The sequence below is a fragment of the Astyanax mexicanus genome, chromosome 22 (genome assembly GCF_023375975.1).
Source record: "Astyanax mexicanus isolate ESR-SI-001 chromosome 22, AstMex3_surface, whole genome shotgun sequence".
NCBI lineage: Eukaryota > Metazoa > Chordata > Actinopteri > Characiformes > Acestrorhamphidae > Astyanax > Astyanax mexicanus.
The window spans coordinates 21836867-21863338 of record NC_064429.1 but is presented as its reverse complement, the minus strand read 5'-3'; the positions used below and the strand labels follow the sequence as shown (position 1 = coordinate 21863338).

The window sequence follows — 26472 nt, the reverse complement described above, 5'->3', positions numbered from 1 at the left end:
TGAATTCAAATCTTAGAAAAACAACACTAGAACTCTGGGAATATGTTTAATAGTGAAAGTAAGAGCATTTCCACACATATAGTGAGAAGGGAACTCAATGGATTGGGACTAAACAGCTGTGTAGCCCTAAGAAACCTAAATGAAAATGACTTCAATGTACTAAAGAGCATGAAGATTTTACTCTGGAACAGTGGCAGAAGATCTGATGAGTCCAGATTGACCCTGTTTCAGAGTGATGGGCACATCACCAGCCTACTGTATGAGCCTGTGAGGGTAGTGCTACAGGATGATCTAGAGGTCTAGAAGTACAGCAACATTATGTCCCAAAAGAAAAAGGTCTGTCTAAATATACTGAAACACCAGGTTATTCCATCAATTGATTTTTTTTTTCTTCTCTGATAGCATGAACATAGTACATCGTAAAAATGTCTTTAAACATTGTGATACAATATTTTTGCCATATCGCCAAGCCCTACGCCCAACCCAATTTGTCAACCAGCTTCATACCATTTGCCATCAAGGCTCTCTAACAGAATTATCGACATGATTTGATTGCAAAAAAGAAGAAGAGGGGGGAAATAGAGGCTCCTTATCGAATGAGCCAGTCTGCTTCTCTCTTCTCAATAACACAAAGCAAGCAAGTACAACCCTGCTGGACCCAATCCCGATCTGCATCCGGCGGCAGCTCTGGAAATAGCGGCTATTACATCAAATCTACAAATCCTGCGGATGCACAGCGCCGGACTAAAGGCTTTGCTGACACCGGAGAACCTGCTGCCGCATGACAAATAGATCATGCAAATGACCTCGAGCCGATTCAGGAGGGAGCGACCACATAAGGTGGAGGGAGGTAAACGCCATCCATCAACCATCGCTCTGTCCAAACTCGGCAAGTGAAGTCACTCATCAGGGTTCTACACCAACCCCTCTTTATAAGACGCCGGGATGCAGACAGCCGGTTCAAGCTGCAGGGATGCCCCTCACCTGACATCCTGTTTGCGGTATCTTTTGAGTAATACACGAGCATCAAAAAAAAAAAAAAAAAGAGAGACTAAACCAAAGCCATCACTCATTCTCAGTGTCTGTCTGTCTGTCTTTCTGATTGCCTATCTGCTTGCCTGCATGTCTGTAGGTCTGACATCCTGTTTGCGGTATCTTTTGAGTAATACACGAGCATCAAAAAAAAAAAAGAGAGACTAAACCAAAGCCATCACTCATTCTCAGTGTCTGTCTGTCTGTCTGTCTGACATCATGTTTGTAGTATAAGAGTAAAAGAAAAGCAACAAAAATATACATATATATACATATACCCAAAGCCATTACTCTGTGTAACTTTCCATCTGTGACCATCTGTATGTCTGTCTGATTGTCTTTCTGCTCGCTTATCTGTCTCACTGTCTGTCTGACGTAATGTGAGCATCAAAATGAGAAAGAACAAACCAAAGCCATCACTTAGTCATCTGACTGTCTATCTGTCTTCTTGTCTGTCTCTCTCTCTGTTAGTTTGTGTCTCACAACAGAGTAATACATAAAAAGAGGGAATAAACCAGTCACCAATTGTCCTTTCTGTCTGATTGTCTTTCTCTTGAACTGTCTCCCATCACGTTTGTGGTATCTTTTGAGTAAGGTGTGAGCATCCAAAAAAGAGAATAAACCCAAGCCGCCACTTGTTCTGTCTGAGAGCCTGTCTGTCTGTTTTCTGTCTGTCTGATTGTCTATTTGCTATCTGTTTGTGGTATCTTTTGAGTAAAAAATGAGCATCAAAATGAGAAATAAACCAAAGCCATCACTTAGTCGTCTTTCTGTCTCTCTGTTAGTTTGTGTCTCACAACAGAGTAAGACATGAGCATCAAAAAAGAGAGAATAAACCAAAGTTACCAATTGTCCTGTCTGTCTGATTGTCCATGTGTCTCTCTGTCTGGTCTGTCTGTCTGACATCATATTTGGGGTATATTTTGAGTAAGATATGAGCATCCAAAAAAAAGAGAGAAACAAATCAAAGCCATCACTCTGTCTGTATGACCGCCTGTCTCACAACTGTCTTTCTGACATCTTTTTTTCTGGTATTATTTGAGTAAGACTCAAGAATCAAAAAAGAGAGAAAGCCACCTTCCGTCTGTCTCTCTGATTGTCTGTCTGTTTTCATGTCTTTCTGACGTCATGTTTATGGTATCTAAGATGTGAACATCTAAAAAAAAAGGATGAACCAAAGCCATCACTCTGTCTGTCTGTCTCTCTTACTCTTACTCTCTGATTGTCTTTCTCTTGAGCTGTCTGTTTGTTTTAGTAAAACGTGAGCACCAAAATGAGAAAGAACAAACCAAAGCCATCACTCAGTTGTCTGACTGTCTATCTGTCTGCCTCTGTCTCTTTGTTAGCTTGTGTCTCACAACAGAGTAAGACATTAGCAAAAAAAAGTCACTAATTGTCCTGTCTGTCTGATTGTCTTTCTCTTGACCTGACTGTCTCTTTGGCTAACTGTCTGCCATCATGTTTGTGGTATCTTTTGCGTAAGGTGTGAGCATCCAAAAAAGAGAATAAACCCAAGCCGCCGCTTGTTCTGTCTGAGTGCCTGTCTGTCTGTTTTCTGTCTGTCTGACTGTATATCTGCTTGCTCATCTGTCTCACTGTGTCTGCCATCATGTTTGAGGTATCTTTTAAGTAAAACATGAGCATCATAAAGAGAAAGAACAAACTAAACCCAAGTCGTCTGACTGTCTGTCTGTCCGCTTGTCTGTCTGCCTCTCTGTCAGTTTTTGTCTTACAATAGAGTAAGACATGAGCTTCAAAAAAAAAAGAAAATAAACCAAAGTCACCAATTGTCCTCTCTGTCTGGTCTGTCTGTCTGTCTGACATCATTTCTCTGGTGTCTTTTGAGTAAAATGCAAGCATTAAATAGATAAAGCCACCTTCCGTTCTGTCAATCTGACTCTGTCTGTCTCTCTGATTGTCTGTCTGATATCATGTATCATGGTATCTTTTGAGTTGGATGAGGACATCAAAAAATAAAGATAAAGAGAATAAACCCAAGCCACTGCTTGTTCTGTCTGTCTGTTTTCTGTCTGTCTGACATCATGTTTGTAGTATCTTTTGAGTATGTTGAGAACGTTGAGAAAAAAGAGGGAATAAACCAGAGCCATCACCATGTGTCTGTCTGAAATCCTGTGTGTGGTCACTTTTTTTTAGTAAGACGCAAGCATCAAAAAAGATAGACAAACCACAGCCCCCAGCCTGTCTATCTGTCTGACTGTCTTAACTGTCTGTCTGTCTGTCTGTCTGTCCAGCTTGGTCTTGGCCATCTATATAGGCGAGTCACTAACTCATCAATAATGCAGCAGAAGTTCATGTTTATGCAGTATGGGGAAAGCACATATGCATGCTAGGTATTGTACACCCTGACAAGCCCTTCGACATGAACGAGCATACACACACACACCCTTTACACACACTTAGACACACACACACACACACACACACACACAGACTCATACACAAACACACACACGGCATCTAGTCGAGTCGGTTGGACCCATATCCGTTCAGCAATTAAAAACAGTCACAAAATGTTCAAATAGCACATCGCTGTCTGAGAGCGAGAGAATCGTACCAAAAAAAAAAAGCAGAAAGAGGAAAAAAGGTATTAAATACTCACCTTTCCCAGCACTTCTTTTGATTCTGTTTTAATGCAGCTTCTTAGTGCTTCATGATAGCACAGCACACGGGAAAAAAATAACTGTAGTGGCATGGTGATATGCAAATTAATGGATGGCGCTGAATACAGGGGCATTTATTATTCATAAATTACTCATGTTTATGCAAATCAGGCTACACACGGCTCTGAAAATGGGGGGTTGGTAATTCTGCCTTGTTGCCAATACAGACAACACAAGCTGTCTAGCGGGATGGGCGTTTATTTGGTGCTTTTCTTGTTGTCTGTTCATTTGTCTTTAAACAATTATTACAATTATTACATTTTTTCTGTTAAAATGTTGTTTTAGTGACTTTAGAGCAAATTTTCATATTGATATTTAATGAAATTCTGTTTTTTTTTTCTTGTGTTAATGTTGGTTTACAGAACTGGTCCCTCCTTTTTAGAAAGCAGTAGGTGCCCAATATAAACAAATCTAAATAATCTAAAATATAGTTTTCCAGGTACAATATTTTGATGAAGCCATAGATGAAGAACCATGGTTTTTGGTTCAGGTTTTGTGCAACAAACTATTGCAGATATTTTGATACAGATATCTTGTTTTTATATATTTTTTTGATATTTTCCAGATTTCTACTCAGGCGAAAAGATAAAATATATGTTTTGTCATCGTTTTAACATGAATGTAGAACTGATACATACTGGCCCTGAATAAATTATTCAGTTAAAATATGATTTTTAGTTTTCTTTAGAGCTCATTTTCATATGAAAAATATTTCGCTGTCCAATGAAAAACATGTATCTCTCTTTTTGTCGATTGTTTAGATTACACTGCAAGATTTTACAGTTTTAAATGTAAACCTAGAACCAGTTCACCCTTTTCAGAAAGCAGTCATGTCCCAGAATAAACAATTACTCAATTAAAACCTAATTTTAGTGATCTTTAAAGCTCAATTTTATATTCATATTCTGGTATAGCCACAGAAGAGCCACTGTAAAGTTTTACGCAACTAACTGATCTCATTTACATTCAGTTTGTCTTAATTTCTAGTCTCAACCATAACTGGTTCTCTCTTTTCAGAAAGCAGTACCGGCCCAACATAAACAGTTATTCTGTTACGATATTCAATTCTGCATGCTTTAGAGCTTATTTTAATATTTTATATTCATATTCAGGTGTAGCCACAGAAGAACCCCTATAGTGTTTGTTCCTTTCATTTAGTTTATCTTGTGTTAATGTGAGTCTAGAACCAATTCACCCTTCAGAAATAAGTAGTAGCCCAATATAAATAATTATTCAGTTAAAATATCAATTTAATGTTCATTAGAGCTTATTTTTACATTCATATTCAAGTGCAACCAATAGCAGAAGATCTACTGTGGGGTCTGGAACCAGTTTTCCCTTTTTCTTACAAAGCAGTAGCATCGCAATGAAAACAATTATTTACTGAAATGTATATTTTATTGGGTCTTTAGAGCTCATTATTCATGTTGATATTCAGGTGGAGCCAATAGCACCAATATAACCATTTTTATTTCTTTCAATTTTTTAGCATTCAGTTTATCTTTTTATCTATTTAATGGGAGTCTAGAGCAGAACGGAGCACATTAACAGACCAATACAAACAGCTGTTCACTTAAAATGTCATTCTGATTTTTCATATCTAGTTGTAGGGTGAAACAACATACCAATTTATATCCAGTTTATCTGGTTTTAATGTGAGTCTAGAACTAACATTAGTTCGCCCTATTTTGAGAAAACAGTAATGGACTAATAACAATTATTTAGTTAAAACATCATATTATGGTTGACTTTTACAGTTGAGTTTTTTTTTTACACTACACTTAATTTCAGTAATTCTTTTGACAATATGAATATTTTATTATGTAGATGTATTACACAGAGTGATCTATTTTAAGCATTTGTTTCTTTTATTGTTGATTGTGAAAACCCAAAAATCAGTGTTTCAAAAAATTTGAATATTACATAAGACCAACTGGTACTTTTGGCAGTGTGCCAAGTCCTGCTGGACAATGAAATCCGCATCCACATCCACATAAAAGTTGTCAGTAGAGGAATAATAACAGTTAATAAAGATCACTCTGTGTGTAATACATCTATATAATTTAGTTTCACATTTTGAACAGAATTGCTGAAATAAAGTAACATTTCAATGACATTCAAGAAAAAGACAGAGGCTGTAAAAAGTTGAACATTCATGTTTTCTGCCGATTTTAAAACATAAAAAAAAACAGTCATATCAAAACGTGTCTAACAGTATCCAGTAATATATGTTGCTATGTTCTCGACACATTTGTCCAGATCAGTCATGTAAGACACAAAGGCACAGTATGTATAAGCAGCTAAAACAAACACTCATTCTGTGAAGTTTCTTTTCATATCATTTTCCCCTCAAGACTGATTTATATAAAAATATAAAATGCATAAAGTCATTTAAAATTAATGTGATGTGTGTGAGAACTAAAAACTACAACCAATCATTCATTCACTAAAACTAGTCTAAAAACAGGAAAAAAAAAGATAATAGTAATACTTTCAAACTGAAGACAACAGTGACCTCTAGTGACTATGACTTAGTAGTGTTACACATCCCACCTCATCCATATACCCTAAACTAGAGCAGCAAGCAGTATGGAATAGCAGACTGTTGGGCCCAAAAAACAAGGAATGTTCTGAAAATGCCGTAAAACGCAACACAAATCTCCAAAATAGTTCGAACTGATGTCCACAGATGACTTGAAAAGGGTCCATCAAAGCTTTAACCTGTACATACTAGTGTTACTTACAATATTCAGTCCATATTTTGTCATGGAAATCCAAAAAGAAGCATTCAAAGTTGACCCAAAGTGTCCTCATAAAGTAAAGACGAAACAGGCTCCTCCAACAATAGACAGACAGGGCAATAAACAGTTACATTAGAAAAAAACTTAATACATTTGCAAAAATCATCCAGAAAGAGGAGGACTGCAATACAGTACTGTAAAAGTGAATTTATGAATTTTTGACAGAGTATCAAAAGTTTAAAAAATATGTAGACGTATACATTCAAGCTTTACGTGTGTTCTGTAAACCAAGGCCCATGAACATCAAGCATCGAGTTTACTAGCTCAAACACATAGTTAACACAAGGTTCAAGCTACATTTTAGCATTTTTTTTTTCAAATGCCATTCGCTTTTTGAAGACTACAAATTAAAAGCCTAAATTTGGCTTGGTTGCTAAAAAAAAAAAAAAAAAAAAAGGTTTAGGTTTGATCTGAGAGTCTGCAGGGTGATCACAGATGCCTCAATTCCCAACGACAAGACAACAGGTTGTGTAGTATAAATAGTACATCAGATTCAATGATACAATGATCTGATGACCCTGAAAGTATTGTAGTGTATTTACGGCCAAACCATACCAATCAATAAATGGGTAAATTAAATTGAACTGAACATGCTTGAGCTGGAAAAACACTGTGATAGAATTCTGCCCTCAATAACACCCCCTGCTGTAAACCTAAAAAAGCAAAAAAAAAAAGTAATTATTTGTCATCTCGTCATCTGTAGATGATGATCAGACCACTTTAGCCATTTTGTAGTGGACATCATGGCCTTATTAGAAACTCAAAGTGGAATCTAGTGGTATTTAGAGTTCTTTAAGTTATCGATACTTATCAATCCATACAGAAGCGTTTTTGTAAGGGATATACGTGTAAAGAACCTTTTAAAAAAGTTTCAAGTAGTGGGATTTTTTTTACCCTTTATCAAACCAAAAATTATATATCACTTGAAATTCCCTTAGAAGCACCATTATTTTGGGTCAGTGTAACGTTTATTGTTTTTTTTTCCTGAGTGTTTGAGGCTAAATTCAAAAATAGAAAATTAGATTTAACAAACTTTTTTTTAATGTGGTGCACTGATCAAGAAATGTATAAATTTTTCCACATTTAGTTTTTTAATATCTGTACCTCACAAATGAAAAAAAATGTATCTTTATTTTCAGATTTTTCCATTTTCGCATTTTACAAGTTGGATTATACCATCAGGATTACAAGATACAAAAATGGACAAATCTGAGGAAAAAAAATTCAGAAAGATTCACTTAGAATTTTTCTTGAAAATCCATTTGCGCAAGACTGAAATTAAAAACTAGAAATATATATAAAAACCCATTTCTTCTTTACTCTACTGAATGAAAAAGAAAAAAAAAGTTTTACGCCCAATTTTCGAATTTAGCTTGATACAGTCAGACAATTCAACTGGTAAACGTTACACTAACCATTTTGAGCTTAAAGCAACTTGTTTAGCAATGGAAAGTGTAAATGGCATTGAATTATTCTTATTGAGAGAAACTGCTTACATCCAGAATTTCTAATATGCACAATATGTCAATCCTAGAATCAAGCAAGACTTCCAAGATATATAATCAAAAGTAGCATAGAAAGAGTTAATATGGTATGTATCACACAACAGCTAAACCACAGCTGGTATTTAGCTAAATTTTTTAGCAAATAATCTGTTTAGAAGTGTTTAAGCAGGAAAAACTCTACTGAACTTTGGCCCTTGGTTTCCCACCCATGCTCTAAACTGGCTAAGAAACTGTAGCATGTTAGCCTAAAGCTGTATCTGCAGCTAGCATTGCACTCACTGAAATAATTGTAGTTAGAGTTCTATAGAACCATGACATTTTTACACTACAGTAAGTACGCACAATGAACAGTACTGCCTGATATACACTGTAAAAAAAGATAAAATAGCAGCAGGCTAGGAGTTGCTGAAAAGATTGGCCTGAAAACCTCTCTCAAAAATCAGCCTCCAGCCACACACAATCTACCATTGGTCCTCTGCCTCTCTATTTCAAACTGCTACAGGTGATGATGAAATACAGATCTCCACTAATGTCATATCTTAGTGTTTTGCTCATCCATTTAGATCGTGTTTACATTTCGAGATACAAGGTACAAAAATATATATATAATATAATCTGCTTTGACCCACAACACCCATGCTGCCCCACTACTTAACCCATATATAGGCAGGAACCAATGTAAACTGCATTAAAACTGCACTAGATCTTAATGCGATGATCTAAATTAAATGAGATGTTCTGAAGCTCTGTTTTTCAGCCCTGTGAGTGAGCTTTCAACACCAGGGTTTCTTTAACCATAAAACTCCTTTGTTATTATTCAGCAGTCTTGTAAACCGTGGACCTTTTAAAATCATCTAAATTAGACTTATAGGGGCTCATTTAAACTGATTTGGCCAAAAAAAATGCCATACTGTGCCCCTATTTAACGCATAAAAAAGGGGAGGAATCAAAATCCTGACCTCAAAGTAAAATCTGGACTGGATCTCAACAAATGATCATCAATCCACCATCAGCTGGTGTTGACGAAGTCATGAAATCTCAGGGCACATCGGTTCCCATTCACTCAAGCCAGGAACTGGCCTGTCTCTCTCAAAAGCTAGTATAGACCTTTAAAAAAACATCAGGATTTGGCATATATGAACTTATTTAATCTGCTTTGGCCAAAAACTCTTATACTGTGCCCCTATTTAGCCCATATATAAGGCAGGAATCAATACAATCTTGACCTCAAAGTAAAATCTAGACTGGATCTCAACAAATGATGATCATCATTCCAAATCCATAACCCCAACAGATGGTGTTGACAAGATCTTCTTTACAAAGCCATTAAGTCATGAAACCATAAAGCCGTGAAACCACAGGACCCACAGCCCCCCCATCCCACTCAGGCCTGGAAACTGTCTCGACTCCCCTGAGCCAGGGACCTCTTCACAACATTAGCCACCTCCTTCTCGAACTGGTGGAGCAGCTTAAAGTCACAGAAGCCTCTGTACAACAGGCCGGTGGCTAGAGTCTGCATGGCCTCCTTCATCTGGTGCAGGGAAGGCACTGTGATGGTCTTCATGCCCCCGTTGATCTCAGCAGTGACCACGGTGGGATCGGCGGGCTCGAGTTTCACTGAGAGCAGCTCGCTTCGCTCCACTTGGCCCTCATACTTTACCACCACTTGCATTTCCTCTTTTTGCTGCTGGTTCAGCTGCAGGGGGTTATAGAGGGGGTTCTGCTGGAGGTTCTGTAGGAGGTTTGCTGCACTGCCCGGCTGAGGTCTCTCCGTCTGGTTCTGTTCTTCTAGCTGAACGTGGTACAGCTCCCTCACAGTCTTCTCCCTCCTCTTAAAGCCTCGGTACCAGTTCGGACTCGCCCTGAACTGCGTCAGCCCCATCCGCGCCGCCAGCTCCATGGCCCTCCTGTGGATCAAAAGGTCGGACGGCGCGGCGCCCCGCCTCCTCATCGCGTCGATCCAGCGCCACAGCGCGGCCTCCAGCCTCGGCACCTTCCCGCAGCGGACGTGGTGCGGTTCTCCCCTCATTATAATGTTCCTGTTGCGGAGGATCGTCCACAGCACGGACTGGGTGATGTTCAGGCGCATCGCCGCCTTTTTCTGGCTCATGTTGGGGAGCCGGTCGTACATTTCCAGCAGTCTGCGCTTATCCTCAATCGAGTACTTTCTCCGTACTTTCTCCGCCATGCTTGTTTACCCACGCACGAACGATGAATGAGTGGCGAAATATGCGCATGCGCAGCTTTAACCGCTTAAAAGTCCCTTCTAGTGTAGACTTTTAAAAGTGCGGGAAAATGAATTAGGAAAGATCAGGTTTGCTTTCCTGTACAAATACTGTGCATAATAATAACAAAACACAAAATATTATTATTATTATTATTATTATTATTATTAGTAGTAGTAGTAGTTGTAGTATGTTTCCAAAAAAAAACAATCTTAAATTAATCTAATCTAATAATGTATTATTATTATTGTCAATACTATAATTATTGTTTTTATTATTATTATTATTATTATTATTATTATTATTATTAGTAGTAGTAGTAGTAGTAGTAGTAGTAGTAGTAGTAGTAGTATACTCTGTGTACTGTGTAGATCTGGTCTAATTTCTGTTTTATTTTAACAGAAATTAAATGTTGACATCAGCAGATATGTAACCACATCTTCCCTGGCCTATTTGTTTACTTACCTATTTGTCAGGTTTGTTGAACGAGCACATAATTCCACACTTTGAATAATTTCAGAAATAGAAACAGAACGCCCGTGTCAGCATTAAAACTACTTAAACAAACCACACGTGTTATTCCATTTAATGTCACCTCACTCATTACTGCCACCTGTTGCAATAACACAGTTCCTGTTATTTTCTTTTTTTAAATTTCTTTATTTCCTCGTTTTTCTTCTTCTCTTCAGTTGTTTTCTTTTTATTCTCATAATAAAGTATTCGTGAACATAAGAACAGGTCAAAACCTTGATGAATATATATTACATATGATATATGTTATATATTTTAAATTTGTGTATAATTTAAACACTGCAGTGGTCGGATATTGTGCGGTAGGTGGCGGTAACTGTGTGTAGATGATCTTCAGTCCGCGGAGGAAGAAGGAGTGAACTGGCTGTGTTTTATTTTCAGCACTGCTCTGTGTTTTTGGGTTTTTGGATCAGATGAGCTCTAAACTCTGACTTCAGGCCCTGTTTAAACTCAGGTAAGAGAGATCAGCTGCTTTCTGTGCTGTCTGTTGCATAATTCTGTCCTTTAAATGAAAGTAAATAAAGGATTTATTGGGGAATTAGATATTAACTACCACTGTTTAGCTCTCACCATGATGCTGAACACAATATATAACCTAGCTTATGTTACTGTTCTGGTTTAATAAGGCATTTTAACAGACTGTAGTGCTAGTTTATTATAGATAGTTGATAGTGTATTATTAATTCATGATAAATGTTGATGCAGATGCTATATTAAGGGAGTATCATAAGAATGTTTCTATCACTTAACGTTAGTTAGCTAGCGTTAGTTTCTATGCCCGGTTAAAACACATTCACACCCCTTAACAATCCCTTAAGTGGCGCATTGAAGTCTCTATATGAAAGCCCGTTCCTGCCACCTGAAATAAAATTAAAAAATCCAGCACAATTTATTTTGAGATAAGTCATTATTTTGGGATAACAAGTGTGTTTATTTTGGGGGAAGCCTTAGTAACGTTAATTCAAAATAAGTCTCTCAAAATAATGAGTTAGTATCTCAAAACAATGAGATGGCAGTTTACTTTATTATTTATTTTATTATTTTAAGTGGCGGGAATGAGCTTCAATACCTTTACGCTCTATTCGCTCAGTAATTATTTAAAAAAAAATTGAATATAGAGAATATAGAAGTGTTTTTGATATGAATGAGTTAAGCTAACCGTAGTTACCCTACACGTATTAGCTAGGTTAACGTTAGTTAGTGTTAATTGTGCCACAAATATGTTAAATTCACAAGTTCAGGAGGAATTAACTCTAACATTAGCTAGCTTAGTCAAACATTAGCTAGCCAAGCTAGCTAGCTAAATAAACTAGGTTAATTATATAACCTAAACCATTAGCCAGCTAGCTAGGTTGGCTAACTAACTGTCCCATATATATTACTGACCCACACCACAGTCGGTGTTTTAGGCTTAGCTAGCTAATCTAGCTAAGTACCCTGCTAAAAAAAAAATCCAGTTAAAAACAGCTAGCTGCTATCAGCTAGCTAGCGCTAATGCTAATATTAAAAACACAGGAACTTCTAGCTTATTTTTGACGTTCATCTACATATAAAATACCCATTTCCTTTTGACCTATATCACCAGAGACTCATTCAGATTTCTGGGTACTTACATAATTAACACAATCACTTACATCAAATCTACAAATAGTTAATAAAATACTGTTCTTCCTCAAACAACTGAAAAATCAGAGTTGGGGAAAAACAAATCTTTTTCAGTTTTACATTGCCATTATTTAAAGCATACTCATCTCAACTATACTCATCTGAACTATAATAGTGTGTTACGGTAATTTGGACATTCATTCATGCAGAAAATTATCAAACAAAGTATGATGGATAAATCATCAAAAATCACAGGGCACACCCTCCCATCCGTTGGCGCCTTGTATTATAGAGGTATCACACAATCAGCAATAAACCTTCTGGAAGACGCTACAGGTCACTGCCAACAAAATCAGTTTACTGTAAACTAAACCAGGTTTAACAGATTGTTTTTCTCTGTATGTATTCGTCAACTCATTGTTTGTGTTTTTGTTGTTTGTTCTGACACAGAGATGTGAGCATGTTATGCTGTAACACATGCGAATTGTGTAATGTGTGGTCATTAATAAAGAATTGAATTGAATAAATTGAATTATATAGAGTCTAGTATGGAGCCCTGGAGGTCTCTGTCACTAGCGACAGAAGAGCGTTTTTTTTTTTTGTTTGTTTACATTGACTTCCATTGAAAGTTTTTTTTTTCTTCTTCAAATGCATTTTTAGAAGGTTTTAATGCAGTATTATTCAAACTAACCACTATTTTTTTTTCTATTTCTACAGAATCTCCTGCTATGTATCACAACAGCTCCCAGAAAAAATACTGGACGTTTGACAATGAAGCACCATTGGAGCAGATGAGGCATGAAGCTAACCAGAAGTATCGCTCAAAAGCCATCAGCCTCAGAAAGGTCAGAAGGTGTTTTAGAGTATCTGGTTACCACAAATACAATACAGTAGCCTAACCCTAACAATGTTTTGTTTTAGCTCAGTCTTTCAGTTTGAGGCTTATTTTAGCCAAAAATCTAATTCTCTAGATGTGCAAAGCTGGTAGAGACAAACCTCAAAACATTTGTAACTGTAATTGCAGTGAAAGGTGGCTCTACTAAGTATTGATTTAGGGGGGTTCAACAAGTATAAATACATTTGCCAGGGGATTGAGGGATTAAAAGCGCCCCAACTTTCAGCTGTAATGAAAAGTAGACCTGTTCTCTGGAATGATTGGGAGTTGGGGATGAGTTGGTGTGCCGATCATCCAACATTCTGACTTCACTAATGTTTTTGTTGCATAATGAATGCAAACAAATTCTTACAGCGATGATCCAAAACTTAGGAGAAAGCCTTTCCTGGACAGTTACTCCAACAAAATCAAGATAAACCCTTGTTTTAATACCCTTTTCTTTTCACGACAGCCTGGAATAAACGATTCTTCGTTTCTTGATCCCCGTGAGGAGAAAGTGCTTTTCAGACACTATGAGAAGAGACTGCTGGACTTCTGCTCAGTATTTAAACCTGCCATGCCCAAATCCGTGGTGGTAATTATTCAAATGTTTTCGCCCTGTATATCAAATATTATATCTGTAGCAAGTTTGCATACACAGATCTCATAGTCATAGAATAGAAGCATATTGACTATTTATTTATTTATTTATTAAGTAGAGTTCTATTTTGGAACTCTTTATTCATTTATTCATGAAATCTGAGTATTTGGTCAGAGCTTGCCAATGTCTCTGACAACTATATTTCTTAATTTATCTAAAAATCCTCTTCTGTGCTTTTCTTTTAGGGCACAGCTTGTATGTATTTCAGAAGATTTTATCTAAACAACTCTTTAATGGAGTACCACCCAAGGACTATAATGTAAGTATTAAACTAACTAAATATAATGATATCTGCACACAACTGACATTCATTATTTAATTCAGGGTTCTCAAACTCAGATCCAACTTATATTCACTGCACACCTAGGGTTCTTTAAGCTCTTAGTTATATGGGTCCATTTTGTTCAGCATATATCCCTGGTGGAATCCCAAATTCAATATTCATGATATTGAATATCATGATATTGTTTTAGGGCCACATTGTACACTGCTAGTGGTGATGTCGTCAGGAAGGTCCCACCTCCTTATTTGCTCTTTTATTTCTTCATTGGAAAAAAAAAATATTAGTATTTTATTTTATTTATTAGTTTTTTCCACTCAAATTAACAATGAGCAGAAATGATGAATCAGTTGCCTCCTTAAATTTGACACCTTAACCTCCTGAGACGTTTGCTCGGTGTGGATTTTTAATTTTAAGTTATATGGGATTAGTAGGCCTTGTTCTCATATGAGGACAAAAGTTTATTTTAAAATAAAAAATATGTATTCTTGCCATTTGGGACCAGAAGGACACAATTAGTCAAAAATGTTTTTGCTTTGTACAGCAAGTAAATAAACTATAAAGAACTTTAAACATCAAATTGGATGTCAATTTTTAGCCCATGTCTCTGTCTGAAGACACAGGGTTCATGTAGAACATGTAGTTAATTTTAGTTCCTCCTAAAACAAAAAGAAATCACAGCATTGGTTCTGTAGTGATGTAAAGAAAGTACGGTTTATCTACTGTGAATCTTTCCTTATCCGCAGGCTGACCTGTGCATACCTGTCCTGCAAGGTGGATGAGTTTAATGTTTCCAGCACTCAGTTTGTGGGGAATCTTCAGGAGAATCCCGCCAGTCAGGAGAGAGCACTGGAGCAGATTCTGGAGTACGAGCTTCTCCTAATCCAGCAGCTCAACTTTCACCTGGTGGTACACAACCCCTATCGGCCTATGGAGGGCTTCATCATAGACCTGAAGGTAAGGTGAACAGGTTGTGTATAGAAACTGATTCGCTTTCAAAGTCGTCATATTTATTTGTAAAATAACTTCTTCCTTTGGAGATATCAATATCAATGCATGCCTAAAACAAGCACAAACGTAAAAGAATGCAATTTGTTCAAAAAAGCATATTAAGATGCAGCAAATTGTGACACAGATACTGTATTGGACTTCCACACACTGAGTTTATTATGAAATCTATGGATACGGTGAAAACTAAACATTCAAATTTACATACAAGTAAGATGTTCTATAGTGTGCTGTTGTGTACAAAGCTTGTAAAGCAGAGACTGTTTAAATACAGATCTTAATGTCCTACGTATTGTGATGTTCCTCCAGACTAGGTATCCGATGTTAGAGAATCCAGAAATGCTGAGGAAGAACGCAGATGACTTCCTTAACAGAGCTGCAGTGACGGACGCTGGGCTTCTGTTCTCACCTTCGCAGATCGCTCTGACGGCTGTTCTGAACAGCGCGGCTCGTGCTGGACTCAAAATGGAAACGTGAGTTCAGTGTATTCTGGCCTCTCTGGAGGTGTAGGATTTTGCAAGGTGTAGAATTAAAACTATAGATATAATTGTGATCTGACATTCAGATGTACTTTGCTTGTTTGAGCTAGACAGCTGTTCAGGTGCAGTTTAACCTGATTTATTACCCAGATAATTACTACAGCTACGAAAAACTTGAGTAAATAAATAAAATAATTAGTACATTAAAAAAAATCTAATATTAATTGTATGCCTGTGTTAATTGCAATGGGTTCATTTAATTAAGATTATTTGTTTAATTCTATACAACTTTTTATTTTATTTTTTTTACAAACAAATACAACTCAACATCTAGAATAGGTGGTTACTCTGCCTGATTTGCCTGAATGCTGCCATACCTTTTTCAGTTTGCAGATTTGTATTTTCCTAGGGCAGTGGGTGGGGCTAAGCTGTTTAATTGGCTGATATAATGTTTATTTTGATGGACAGTAGGCATCTGTCTGAAAGGGTTAAACTGCACATAAATCTGCACTAGTCCACAACACAGCACCTTCTTTTTGCTCTACCAATCAGCAGGAAGAACATTTTCAAGTGATTTAATTATAATGGAAAGTTTGTGAGATTGATTTTTCCCTATCTGAAACCAAACCAAACCGACAGGGTAATCAGTGCAAGTTTCCAAAATCGTTAACTGATTTAAACCAGAGAAAATTTTCATACTATAAGTATGAAAACATCCTGAAACTCTTGCAAATCTAACTCATCTTCTTTTTTCCAGATACCTTACCGAATGCATGGGCCTGAAAGATGACAAGGAGACCCTCTCAAAGATGTATGATGCAATGAGGCGTAAGTATTAACTGTATCTACCTTTTTTTTTTCCCTTTAACCTGATTCTGTTATCCTTAAGGACAAACCCATCACCAGACTAGTGCAAAACAAACAACTTTTTTCCCCTGTATGTTTTTTTTTTTTTTTTTTTTTTCCCCCTGCAATTTTAGGAATGACAATTCTCCTTAAGGAATATGAGCTTCCCAGACCAGAGGAAGTTAACGTCTGCAAGCAGAAACTGGAGAGGATTCATGCTGAATTCGCCCAAACTACAAATCTGTAAGTTAAAAAAGTAGTGCAATATAAATTTTCACTGTTAGTCTGGAAACATAATTTAATTTTTTTAAGTGTCCATGATTTTAATCACGAATAATCATGGAATGATGTGGTTAATGTGTAATATTTCACATAGGAAATTGACATCACTAAGGCTACGTTCACATTACCGGGCTGAAGCGAAACTAATCATTTTTTGCCCAATGTGGCTCAGATCAGATTTATAAGTTTTTTTTTTTAAGGCTGTGTGAATGTGCCAAAACTCCCCCCCCCCCCCCCCTCAGGTGGGGTCCTGGGTTTTTATTTTTATTTTTTTTGCTTTTACGCATGCACTACATGCTTCTTTCTCGTACCCACACACATCTCTTTGTGCAGCTGTGCAGCTATAGCTGAAAAAACAGTAAAAGCAAACCGCCTATCCTTTTTTCACCTCCTCGACCTGAGCATGTTCTTCAGACCAGCTGTTTGCTCTCCACTCCAGCAAAAGATGCTCCACATATGAGCTTCTAACACATCTTTCACCTTTATAAAACTACGAGTCGTCTCTCAAATATGACATTTTTTGTTGTTTGTGAAGAGGTGTTGTTTATACACGTATCAATGTGAAAATGTGAGGCGTTTCAGGGACAGATTCGTTCACATTACACACAGATACAGGTCACTTACATTTGTGAATGTGAACCATTAAAATAGCCAAATCTGATTGGAGCAAAAAATTGGATTTGAGCAACGTGGCTTATAATGTGAACGTAGCATAATATAAATATTTAGTTCAAAAATCGATCATTATCTGCGCAAGTCATAAGAATATTGTTAATGTGATTTAGTTACTACTAATAAAACCATTGAGTTTGTAACTAATAGATGTGAAACTGTGAAAAGGTGTAGTCTTAATTTTAAAAAATAATAAATAAAAAAATAAAAAAGGAGCACACATCAGCATTATAATACAAACTGGTTTATTCAGCCTGGTCAGTCGCTCAGTGTCTCGTATCTAAGATGCAAAAGTTGTGACTTCATCAAATAGAAAAATAAAAATACATGAGCTTTCAGAAATTCACAGCAGTCATATTTCATCAGTGTCGAGCTGCACCACCGGACCTGTATTCATCAGGCTTCTCAGAGCAGAAGTGCTGATCTAGGGTCAAGGCCTATAGTTAAAAAAAAAGAAAAAAAAAAAGAAAGCTGACCAGAGGTTCCCAACCTCTTGCAACTTACAACCCAATGCAAAACTTTTCACAGCCCCCAAGAATACTCTATTTGCTGTTTAAACCCCAAAACAGCACAAATATTGTTTTAATTCTGTGCAAGTAAAGCCTAGTGCTAGGTGCTCACTGCTGTATTTTATTCATTTATTTATTTTTTGCTTTTTTTTGGTTCTTGACTGGTTGGTCAGAGATACAGTGGCTGCTTCACTTGTAGATGGTCCAGCTTGAGGGTCTTTTGTTGTCAAATTCCCTGTTTTAAACCTAAACATGTTTTGTTTTGCAAATAAATATGTCTTAAATCTTAAATTACATTTGCTGATCTACCTGTATGCTGGAAGTTTTTCTTTTTATTAATGCAAAATAGAAAAAATAAAATAATCAATTGTTCAAACTGTCAGAAGGTGGCTGTAGTGAGGCAACGAAGGAAAGTGTTTGTCGTCTGTGCTACATTTATCTCCAGTGATGGGGAAAAATATGTAAAAATGCAGTTTTTTTTTTTTTGTCTGTAATGCACAGAAAGATGACTAATATTTTACTATAAAGTATATATATAGCAAATAAATTGAATTAACTAAATTAATACAATTTTTGTTTCATTGCATTGGAAGCCTGTGTGTAATATTTCTATTGTATATTGACCTTTTTATTTCATAAACCATCCCTAAACAGTAAAAAGCTAATTTTACCGTTTATAAACTTGTTCATCGGCTGGTTTGTAATAAATAAAGAAAAATACATGATATGCATTGTAATGGATGCAGGGTCTGAAAGGGTTAATATACAGTGGAGTGTGAGCTGAGGTTAACTGTTGTGATACTAGTAAGCAGTAAAAGTTCTCAGAAGAACTGTAGTTCAGGTTAGGCTTGTTTTTATAGTAGTATTTTTTGAAACTAACCTGATTTACGTGGGGAATTTTACATATATAGGCATACTATAAAACACTTAAGTGTTGTGCATGTGTTCATCTTTTATATCTGATCCTAGACCAGCATTAATTCCATCTTTCTGCTTTGAGAAGCTTTATGAATACAGGCGCAGGTCAGTAAGGTCACTGAACACAGCTAAGCTACAGTAAGTATAACGAAGGTCGTTGCCTTGCAGCTACAAAACAGGAATATTTTGGTATAGAGTGAAATATCAAGTTTGTGGAGGTAAGTACTTACATGCCTAATCCAGCAAAAGTTACCTTTTTTTTAAGCTACTCAGACAATTAAAACACATACAAAAATGATTGGATTCATTGGCAAAGCTGTGTAAACAGGGAACAAATACCATCACAATTTCTTCTTTTTTTTTACCAGCATGATGTCAGGAAGCATACAGAGGTGTTAAACAATGTAAAAAAAATTAAGGTACATTCACTGATCAAGCAGAACATTGACCACCTTTTTGTTACCACATCAGTAATTGTATTTTTTTTTTTAAGCTCCACTGAGCTAGAAGCATTTGTAGCTCTGTAATTACAGACTGTCTTTTGCATACTTTACCATCCTCATTTTACCTCTTTCTCCAATGGGCCAGGACCCCACAGGGCCACCACAGAGCAGCTGTTAATTATTCGGGTGGTGGATCATTCTCAGCGTGTGTTAGTAGTGCATCTTGTGCTGTTTGGAGTTTTTAAACACCTCAGTGCCACTGCTGGACTGAGTACCGGTAGTCCTTTCGACTGCATCTTGTAATCACTGACATTATTTTTACCAGCTATAGGTAGGGAGAGTTTAAGAGTGTGTGTGTGTTTTATGCTGGTATGAGTGGGATCAGCAGCAGCAGTGCTGCTGGAGTTTTTAAACACTGTGCCAACTCATGTCACCGCCATGGAAGGGCATTTCCACCCCTTGGAAAAAAATTATAATTAATGATCATTAATAATTATGAGATAGGTAGTCTTAATTATGAGATACTAAGTCGGGGGCATTCTCATTTATGACTTAGTATGTCACAATAATGAATTAGTATCTCGTAATTAAGACTTAGTACATCTATTATGACTCAAAATAACTTTTCGTAATTGTGACGTACCAAAATAATGACTTAGTATCTTGTAATTGTGACTTAGCATTTCGTAATTGTGACTCAGTATCTCGTAAATGTGACTCTCGTAATTGTAACTTGGCATCTCAAAATAGCGACTTAGCATCTTGTATTTATGACTCAGTAGATCTGTAAAGAATTAGTATCTTGTAATTATGACTAAGAACCTAAAAACAATAAATTAGCATCTCGTAATCATGACAGTGGAGGACCACCTTTTTTTCCCAAGTGGTGATAAAGGACTTCCATACACTGCAGAGCTGAGAATGACCAACCACCCAAATAATATTTGCTCTTTGGAAGTCCTGAAGATAAAGTATGCAGCGAAACAAAACAACTATAGCTTGTAATCATCAAATTACAGAACTACAAATTGCTCTTATATGCTTAGTGGAGTTGAAAATATAGATAATGGTTGTAGAAACTAGGAGGTGGTCATAATGTTATACTTGACCTGTGTTTATATATGAATATCATTTCTTGCATAAATCACATTACAACACTGTCCTACTGCTTACGTGCTGCCTGCCAGAAGACCTGTTAGCGTAGCATAGCATAGATAGGCATAGTAAACTCCACGCTACGCCACGACAGTCAACGCAACACAATATAGCGCAACACCACTCCAGTCACTATTGCATTTCTTAACCCTGGCAACACCAGGGCAATCCCCAAATCAACGTGTTGTCAGTTTGACAGGAAGTGATGCGCTCCAGATCACGCTTCTCCGAGTCCCAGATCAGGTGCGACACCCTGGGGGCAGCTTATCAAATGTAAACACATGCAAAGAGCACAGGCTGGGGAACCAGAACCTTGTTATCTGTCCTTCGAACGTGTTATCCGTCTCGTACATCACTGGCAGATGCTGGTTTAGAGATAAAGAGCCGAGGTGCAGCATTTCATCAAGCAAAGCAGCTCAGGAAGAGTCGGGATAGGATCAGTTTGCTATCGTATTTTATTATTATTTTTTTTTTTATAGGCTGATGGCACCAGTCGAACGCAGGAAAGAGGAAGGAAGAAGAGGTCGCTCTGTGAGATTTTGAGTGTAGTAGGTTTTTTAAGGCTTGTAAGTTCAGGTGCTTCTCTCTCGTCTCCCCTGGTGGTTCTCGTCCAGTCGAGGCAGGGCTTCAGTGCTCACTGCTGAGGGACCAGAACTCCAGAACAGTCTCACGCCTTGGTAGTGCTGGAGGCAGCTGAATTTCAGTGTAATCCCAGAAGGATCTGGTACGGAAGTGAGGGGGGGGGGGGGGAGGAGGAGTTGATTTCCAAGTCTAGTAGGATTTTCACTGCTTATGATCGGACTTAGGAGTTCGAATCGGAGTGGATTTTCTCCAGAGAAAAGAGTCTGTAAGGATTGGTCTGCTTTAAACAAACGTGGTTCTCTTGTGTTTCAATGGTAGTTTGTGATCAGTTTAAATTGACAAGACTAAAAACCTGCCTCTTGGAGGGCCTCCTCCAATGGCCTGTCCTTACCTTCTCAAATATCAACTTTTATCAAATTAAGCGGTCCCTCTAGAACAGACGCAAGAGATACGGAAGCTCCCAAAGCTTCCGAGAGCCCAGAAGGTCAAAAAGTTCTTCCAGTGCAGTGATTGATTGTTCTCATCAGAGGACTTGAATAGTGGCAGCCATAATGGTACATTCAGGTCTGGAAAGTAGAGAAAAGAATGTCAGCGAAAATTGTTCAATGGTTACACTGGATTCTTGTATTCTTTTGATTTGGTGCTACACTGATATTACACGACATGCCAAACGTCATGGGATAAAAGTATGTGAAGTTGGGATCAGGAGGTTTTATCTCAGGGAATGGCTTAGGAACATCCCTACCTGTACAAGTGGTGAGGTTTTATTTTGTGCAAGGCCTAAAAGTGGTGCCAGACATTTAGGACATTAAAATTTGTGTAGTTGGACATGTATTTAACCTTCATTTAACTAAAGTGTCAATACAAAGGAATTACTGCCCACAGCACTGGATAATGATTGTGCACTGCGGTATCTGGCTAGAATTGCCCATGGCAAACAGACAAGCGACACAAAAGCAGAAATCGCCTCTACATTCAATGCAGGAGTTCCCTGGTCTCATGACTACGGTGGGACAATATTAATATCACAATATATTGCCTATAATCTGTTTCGGTTTTATCGATATATGGAATCAAATGTATGGCATGCAGACGAGCAAAACAAAAGCAGAAATCGCCTCTACATTCAATGCAGGAGTTCTCTGGTCTCATGACTACGGTGGGACAATATTATTATCACAATATATTGCTTATAATATTTTTCGGTTTTATCGATATATGGCATCAAATGTGGGACAATATCAGTATCACAATAAAGCAATAATACACTTCACACTATAACGTGTAATATTGGCACTGCTGTATTGTACGGCTTGTAAGCGCCGCAGCGTTGCTAGGTTACCTGTATGTGGCTGAGTAATTACATTGCAGGGTCGGAACTAACTGTTGTAAATTATTGCATATCGTCGCTGTCCTATGAAAAACACGTATCTCAATTTTTGTCGATTTTTAGTTTACTACATAATTTGAACAAACTGTGTTACCCTGTGCCAAAATTTCTTGATAAACTCTTCAAAATGACCTGAAATAAACTCTTTTTACATTGACTTGCATTGATTTACATTGAGGTTTTTGCTCTCTCCTGTAAAGTTGCTGTGTTGGAGAAGTGGACAGCGACAATATAATGTTTAGGGCTGCGACTAATAATTTTGGTAGTCGACTTATCTGATGATGATTATTTTTTCAATGAGTCGATTAGTCAACGATTATTACTGCCATGTCCTTCATCTCTAAAAATGTGAAAAGTACTGATATTTAGTGATTAAATATGTAATCTGTTGTTTTTGAGCACTTTTGGAGACACAGACTAAGTTGAGTGTAACCTGTGTGAGTGAGCCATTTACCCATCTCCCATTGCACTTCTGTCACCAGCACAGGTACTGTTACAAATTAACGATTAGTCGACAATGACATTTGTAGTAGACATTGTCGATTATATCAACTAATCATTGCAGCCCTGATGTATCGATATTTTTTTTAATTGAAACTTAGGCACTCTAAACTTCCTAAGACTCGGCCCAATTTAATTTACTGCATCATATGAATAGGGTAAAACTGCGGGAAAGAATATTGGTTGTCAAATTTTGCGAATCTGACACCAATAAATCCATAATTCTTGTATTATATAATACCTTATTTAGGAGTATTTTATCCAAGCCTTCAGAAGGAATTGTCTTATTGCGATATATTGAGAATTGCAGAATAACGTTATCATGAGATCATCGTTATCGTAGGCAACGCATCGATATGATAATGTATCGTGAGATGCCCTGTGATTCCAACCCCTATCCCTTGACATGTGGCATGACAGTGTAATTGTACATAGTTGAAGGGTATGCTTAATAAAATGGTAATGGAATACCTACCTGGTTTTGTTCTGATGAGGAGACACTCAGCTAACATGAAACTAAAACGTGTATCTAAAACGTGAAGCTACCGAAGACATGGACATGAGTCTACAGCTACACATGGTGGAGGATATAGGAGGGGAGGAACGCCGGCATGCTTAGAGATGTGCTTGTACAGGTGATGCTAAACTGAGGACAAAAAAAAAAAAAAAAACATTGTCTATGTAATCACATCTCCAACATGGCATGCTGAGGATATCTGACTGGGTTCTGGTTTGGTTTTGATGAACAGTGTTCTGTGCTTCTCTGTCTTCCAGGAAAAGGAAACATGGCTATGAAGATGATGACCACGTTGTGAAAAAGCCCATGATTACTGAGGAGGTAAGTTTTAGGACCGTTTGAACAGGAAATATTTAATTTTAGTCTTTATCTGTGCCATTTTCCATTTGTTTGAATGTTTACTTTGTTTGTACACTTTTGTAGGAGTGGACTGATGAAGACCTGGATGCTTTGTGACAGTGTGATCATGTGATGCTCTGAGAAAATGTGATGTTAAAGAATTTAAAATATATATATATATTTTTTTGGTGTTTTGTAAATACCTAGACAGTATTTGTCCATGGTTGTCATGCCGATTTATTTACTTTACTGAAAATAAAAATTTTGTACGTAATGTTTCATTCAACAGTGTTCTTTACATTTGTTTACAAGAGCCAGAGTTAGTTACAAAAAAACAAACAAAAATAAACAAAAGAAAAAGGCGCAGAAATGCTTTAGAAAAGCATCAACAAATTGACATTTCTCAACAACAAAAAAAAAGAATGTCCTGCACTTTACACCTCCCCGCAGTCTGAGAAATAAGTCAGTCAGTACTTTATAAAATGTTTAATAAGTGCATGCATTCCTGATACAGTCTGTACTATAATAATTTTATAATCTTACTGCTGTAAACATTATTTATTCCTCCCCTGAGAACAAACAAACAAAGTCTGGCTTTTGAATTCATCTCAGGGAAGACTGAACCAATCAAATCAAGAAAAATATATATATATCACAAAGAAGGGGAGGGGGTATTGGTAGGGATTACTCCAATTATATAACTCATGATTCCAGCAAGAGAAATTTATTGTTCTGATATAAAATAATCATACTCTCTTCGAAAACAAAAAAACAAAAAACAAATCCAGTCTACACCACAATCATAACTAAATGCAACAGAGAGAACACTAGTTTGAGCACATTTTGCATATTCATGTATTCATGACCTTGTAAATCGGTAACAAATTACAGTATAAAAAGCATTATAGCTCATAATCCAGTTACAGGAGATCGCTGCTGCAGCTTCTTGTCAGTTGAGTTTTCATATGAAGCAGACGAGAGAAAAAAACAAAACAAAAGGCTTTGGCAACCGTTGTTCAATGGTACTCTGAGCATTGTGGGTCACGATGTGGACCTGACCCATTTTGGAAGAGAAAGAGAGACAGACAACAAAAAAAAGAGCCCGATATTGTACCCGTGATGTGGGGCACAGTCAAACTGAAGTTGATGTGAGAATAGCTTAAAAAAAGTCACTGGTGCAGGATCAGGATTTGGGCCCCGGGCTTTTTCTGTTTTTGTATTTTTATTTATTTGTATTTTTTTAAATGTTTGTCTCGTTTCGTCTGGTTTTGTTTTCACTGCTGTAGTTGCATAGTTCTTGTGGTGTGGTTGAAGAAGAAGGGGAGGGAGGAGAGTGGTGGGGAAAGAGATGGGGGGGGGGGGAGGCTGCCATGGTGATGAGGGTGGAGGAGCATGCTGAGATCCCACTGGCTACTCCATGGATGTAGACGGAGACAGACTGAGTGACTGACAAACAGAGGGAAATGGAACTACCTGTTGCTGTTGGACAGGGCGTAGTGCACCTGTTTCTGCTGGAGGAGCTCAGTGATGGCCAGCAGCTTTTTCAGCACGTGCTGTAGAGATAAATACATATATAGAGAGAAAGAGAGGAAAATACTTAAATTAAATACCATAACATATGAGCTTTAATATCATGTTGATGCTCCAAAGTGCTGCTGCTGCACTCTGTAACTTTGGTGAAGCTGCATGAGATCTGTCTAAAAATGAAACTGTGTAAAACTTATGGGTATGATCTTACGGGTATTAAAATCCTGTAATATTACTGTACCACCCCAGTCCACATGCTTCTTTCACTTTAGATGCCAGTTCTGGATCTCAGCTTGTCCAGAAATGCTTGTGTAAAGGCTGTCATTCAGAATGAACTCAAAATCTGATTTATATTTTCCAAGATAAAAAGACAAATCTAATATGCAAATAGTTAATACAGTCCAGTAAAAGTGAGTACACCCCTGTGAGTACATTTCTCCAGATATTTCACTCTCTCTTTTAACCCTCCTATTATATTCATTTGTCAGAACCATCAGTGGTGTTCCCGGGTCATGTTGACCTGTCTCATGTTTAATTATCCAAAAGATATCTGAAAAAAAAATCCTAACAGTGTGAATATTTCATTACTAACTCCATTGCTAATTATTATAAATCTAATTAATATTTAGTGCAAGTGTTCCTTACCTATAACAACTGGAGAATGAGGCAGAGCCCCTGATACACGTACGTAGAAGTATGAAGTACATAGAGTACACAAGGGTGTAGCCTGACCGTACCAGCCCAAAAATGTTACTATGCATGTGATTGTTCCGTTAATCCTTCTATTCCCGCCACTTGTACAGGATAATGTATAGACACTGCATTGACTTGACAGAGAAGTGTAACTCAGCTTTAACTGTCTACTATCTGGGAACGTCTTTCTATGCAATGGGTGCAAACTAAAGTCCATTCATTAGAAAGGGTGCCCACAAACATTTGGACATTTGGCGCATGCTGGCAGAAGACATGAATATGCAGCTTTAAGCCAGGCGGACACTGTGTGATTTTTGTAATCGGATGCGTTCTGGAGAGCTCACACTGCACGTTTGAATCGTTTGTCGTGTATGACCAACGCCTGCGATTCATCTGCACACACTGTACGGTCCGAC

General features: G+C 37.3%; 3 protein-coding genes and 1 long non-coding RNA gene across 6 annotated transcripts in view; 1 reads left to right on the top strand and 3 right to left on the bottom strand.

Annotated features, from left to right (window-relative positions):
* Positions 1 to 3771, bottom strand: part of LOC125787004 (uncharacterized) — a 54350-nt gene extending 50579 nt beyond the window's left edge. The window contains exon 1 of the long non-coding RNA XR_007428957.1: positions 3653 to 3771. This is a non-coding gene — a long non-coding RNA (uncharacterized LOC125787004). The remainder of the gene's footprint in view (positions 1 to 3652) is intronic.
* Positions 3772 to 5849: 2078 nt separating this feature from the next.
* On the bottom strand, positions 5850 to 10231 carry LOC103035564 (uncharacterized). Its single transcript, XM_007253871.3, has one exon. It carries the CDS (start codon positions 10205 to 10207, stop codon positions 9404 to 9406), a length of 804 nt encoding a protein of 267 aa, XP_007253933.3. The 5' UTR covers positions 10208 to 10231; the 3' UTR covers positions 5850 to 9403.
* A 392-nt stretch (positions 10232 to 10623) lies between these two features.
* On the top strand, positions 10624 to 24117 carry ccnh (cyclin H). Its single transcript, XM_007253874.4, has 10 exons — positions 10624 to 11229; positions 13098 to 13225; positions 13727 to 13849; positions 14101 to 14174; positions 14942 to 15152; positions 15513 to 15676; positions 16440 to 16510; positions 16663 to 16771; positions 23755 to 23818; positions 23921 to 24117. Exons 2-10 carry the CDS (start codon positions 13109 to 13111, stop codon positions 23951 to 23953), a joined length of 966 nt encoding a protein of 321 aa, XP_007253936.1. The 5' UTR covers positions 10624 to 11229; positions 13098 to 13108; the 3' UTR covers positions 23954 to 24117.
* rasa1a (RAS p21 protein activator (GTPase activating protein) 1a) overlaps positions 17049 to 26472 on the bottom strand; it is a 71167-nt gene continuing 61743 nt past the window's right edge. For 2 of the 3 annotated variants that reach the window (XM_022667527.2, XM_022667528.2), the window contains exons 25-26: positions 25310 to 25389; positions 17049 to 21655 (exon numbers count right to left, since the gene is read on the bottom strand). In XM_022667527.2, the coding sequence (XP_022523248.1) occupies positions 21613 to 21655; positions 25310 to 25389 (123 nt within the window). In that variant the 3' untranslated portion in view covers positions 17049 to 21612. Of the gene's footprint in view, positions 21656 to 23455; positions 25390 to 26472 lie in introns of all 3 variants that reach the window. The other variant, XR_007428799.1, reaches the window with a different exon arrangement.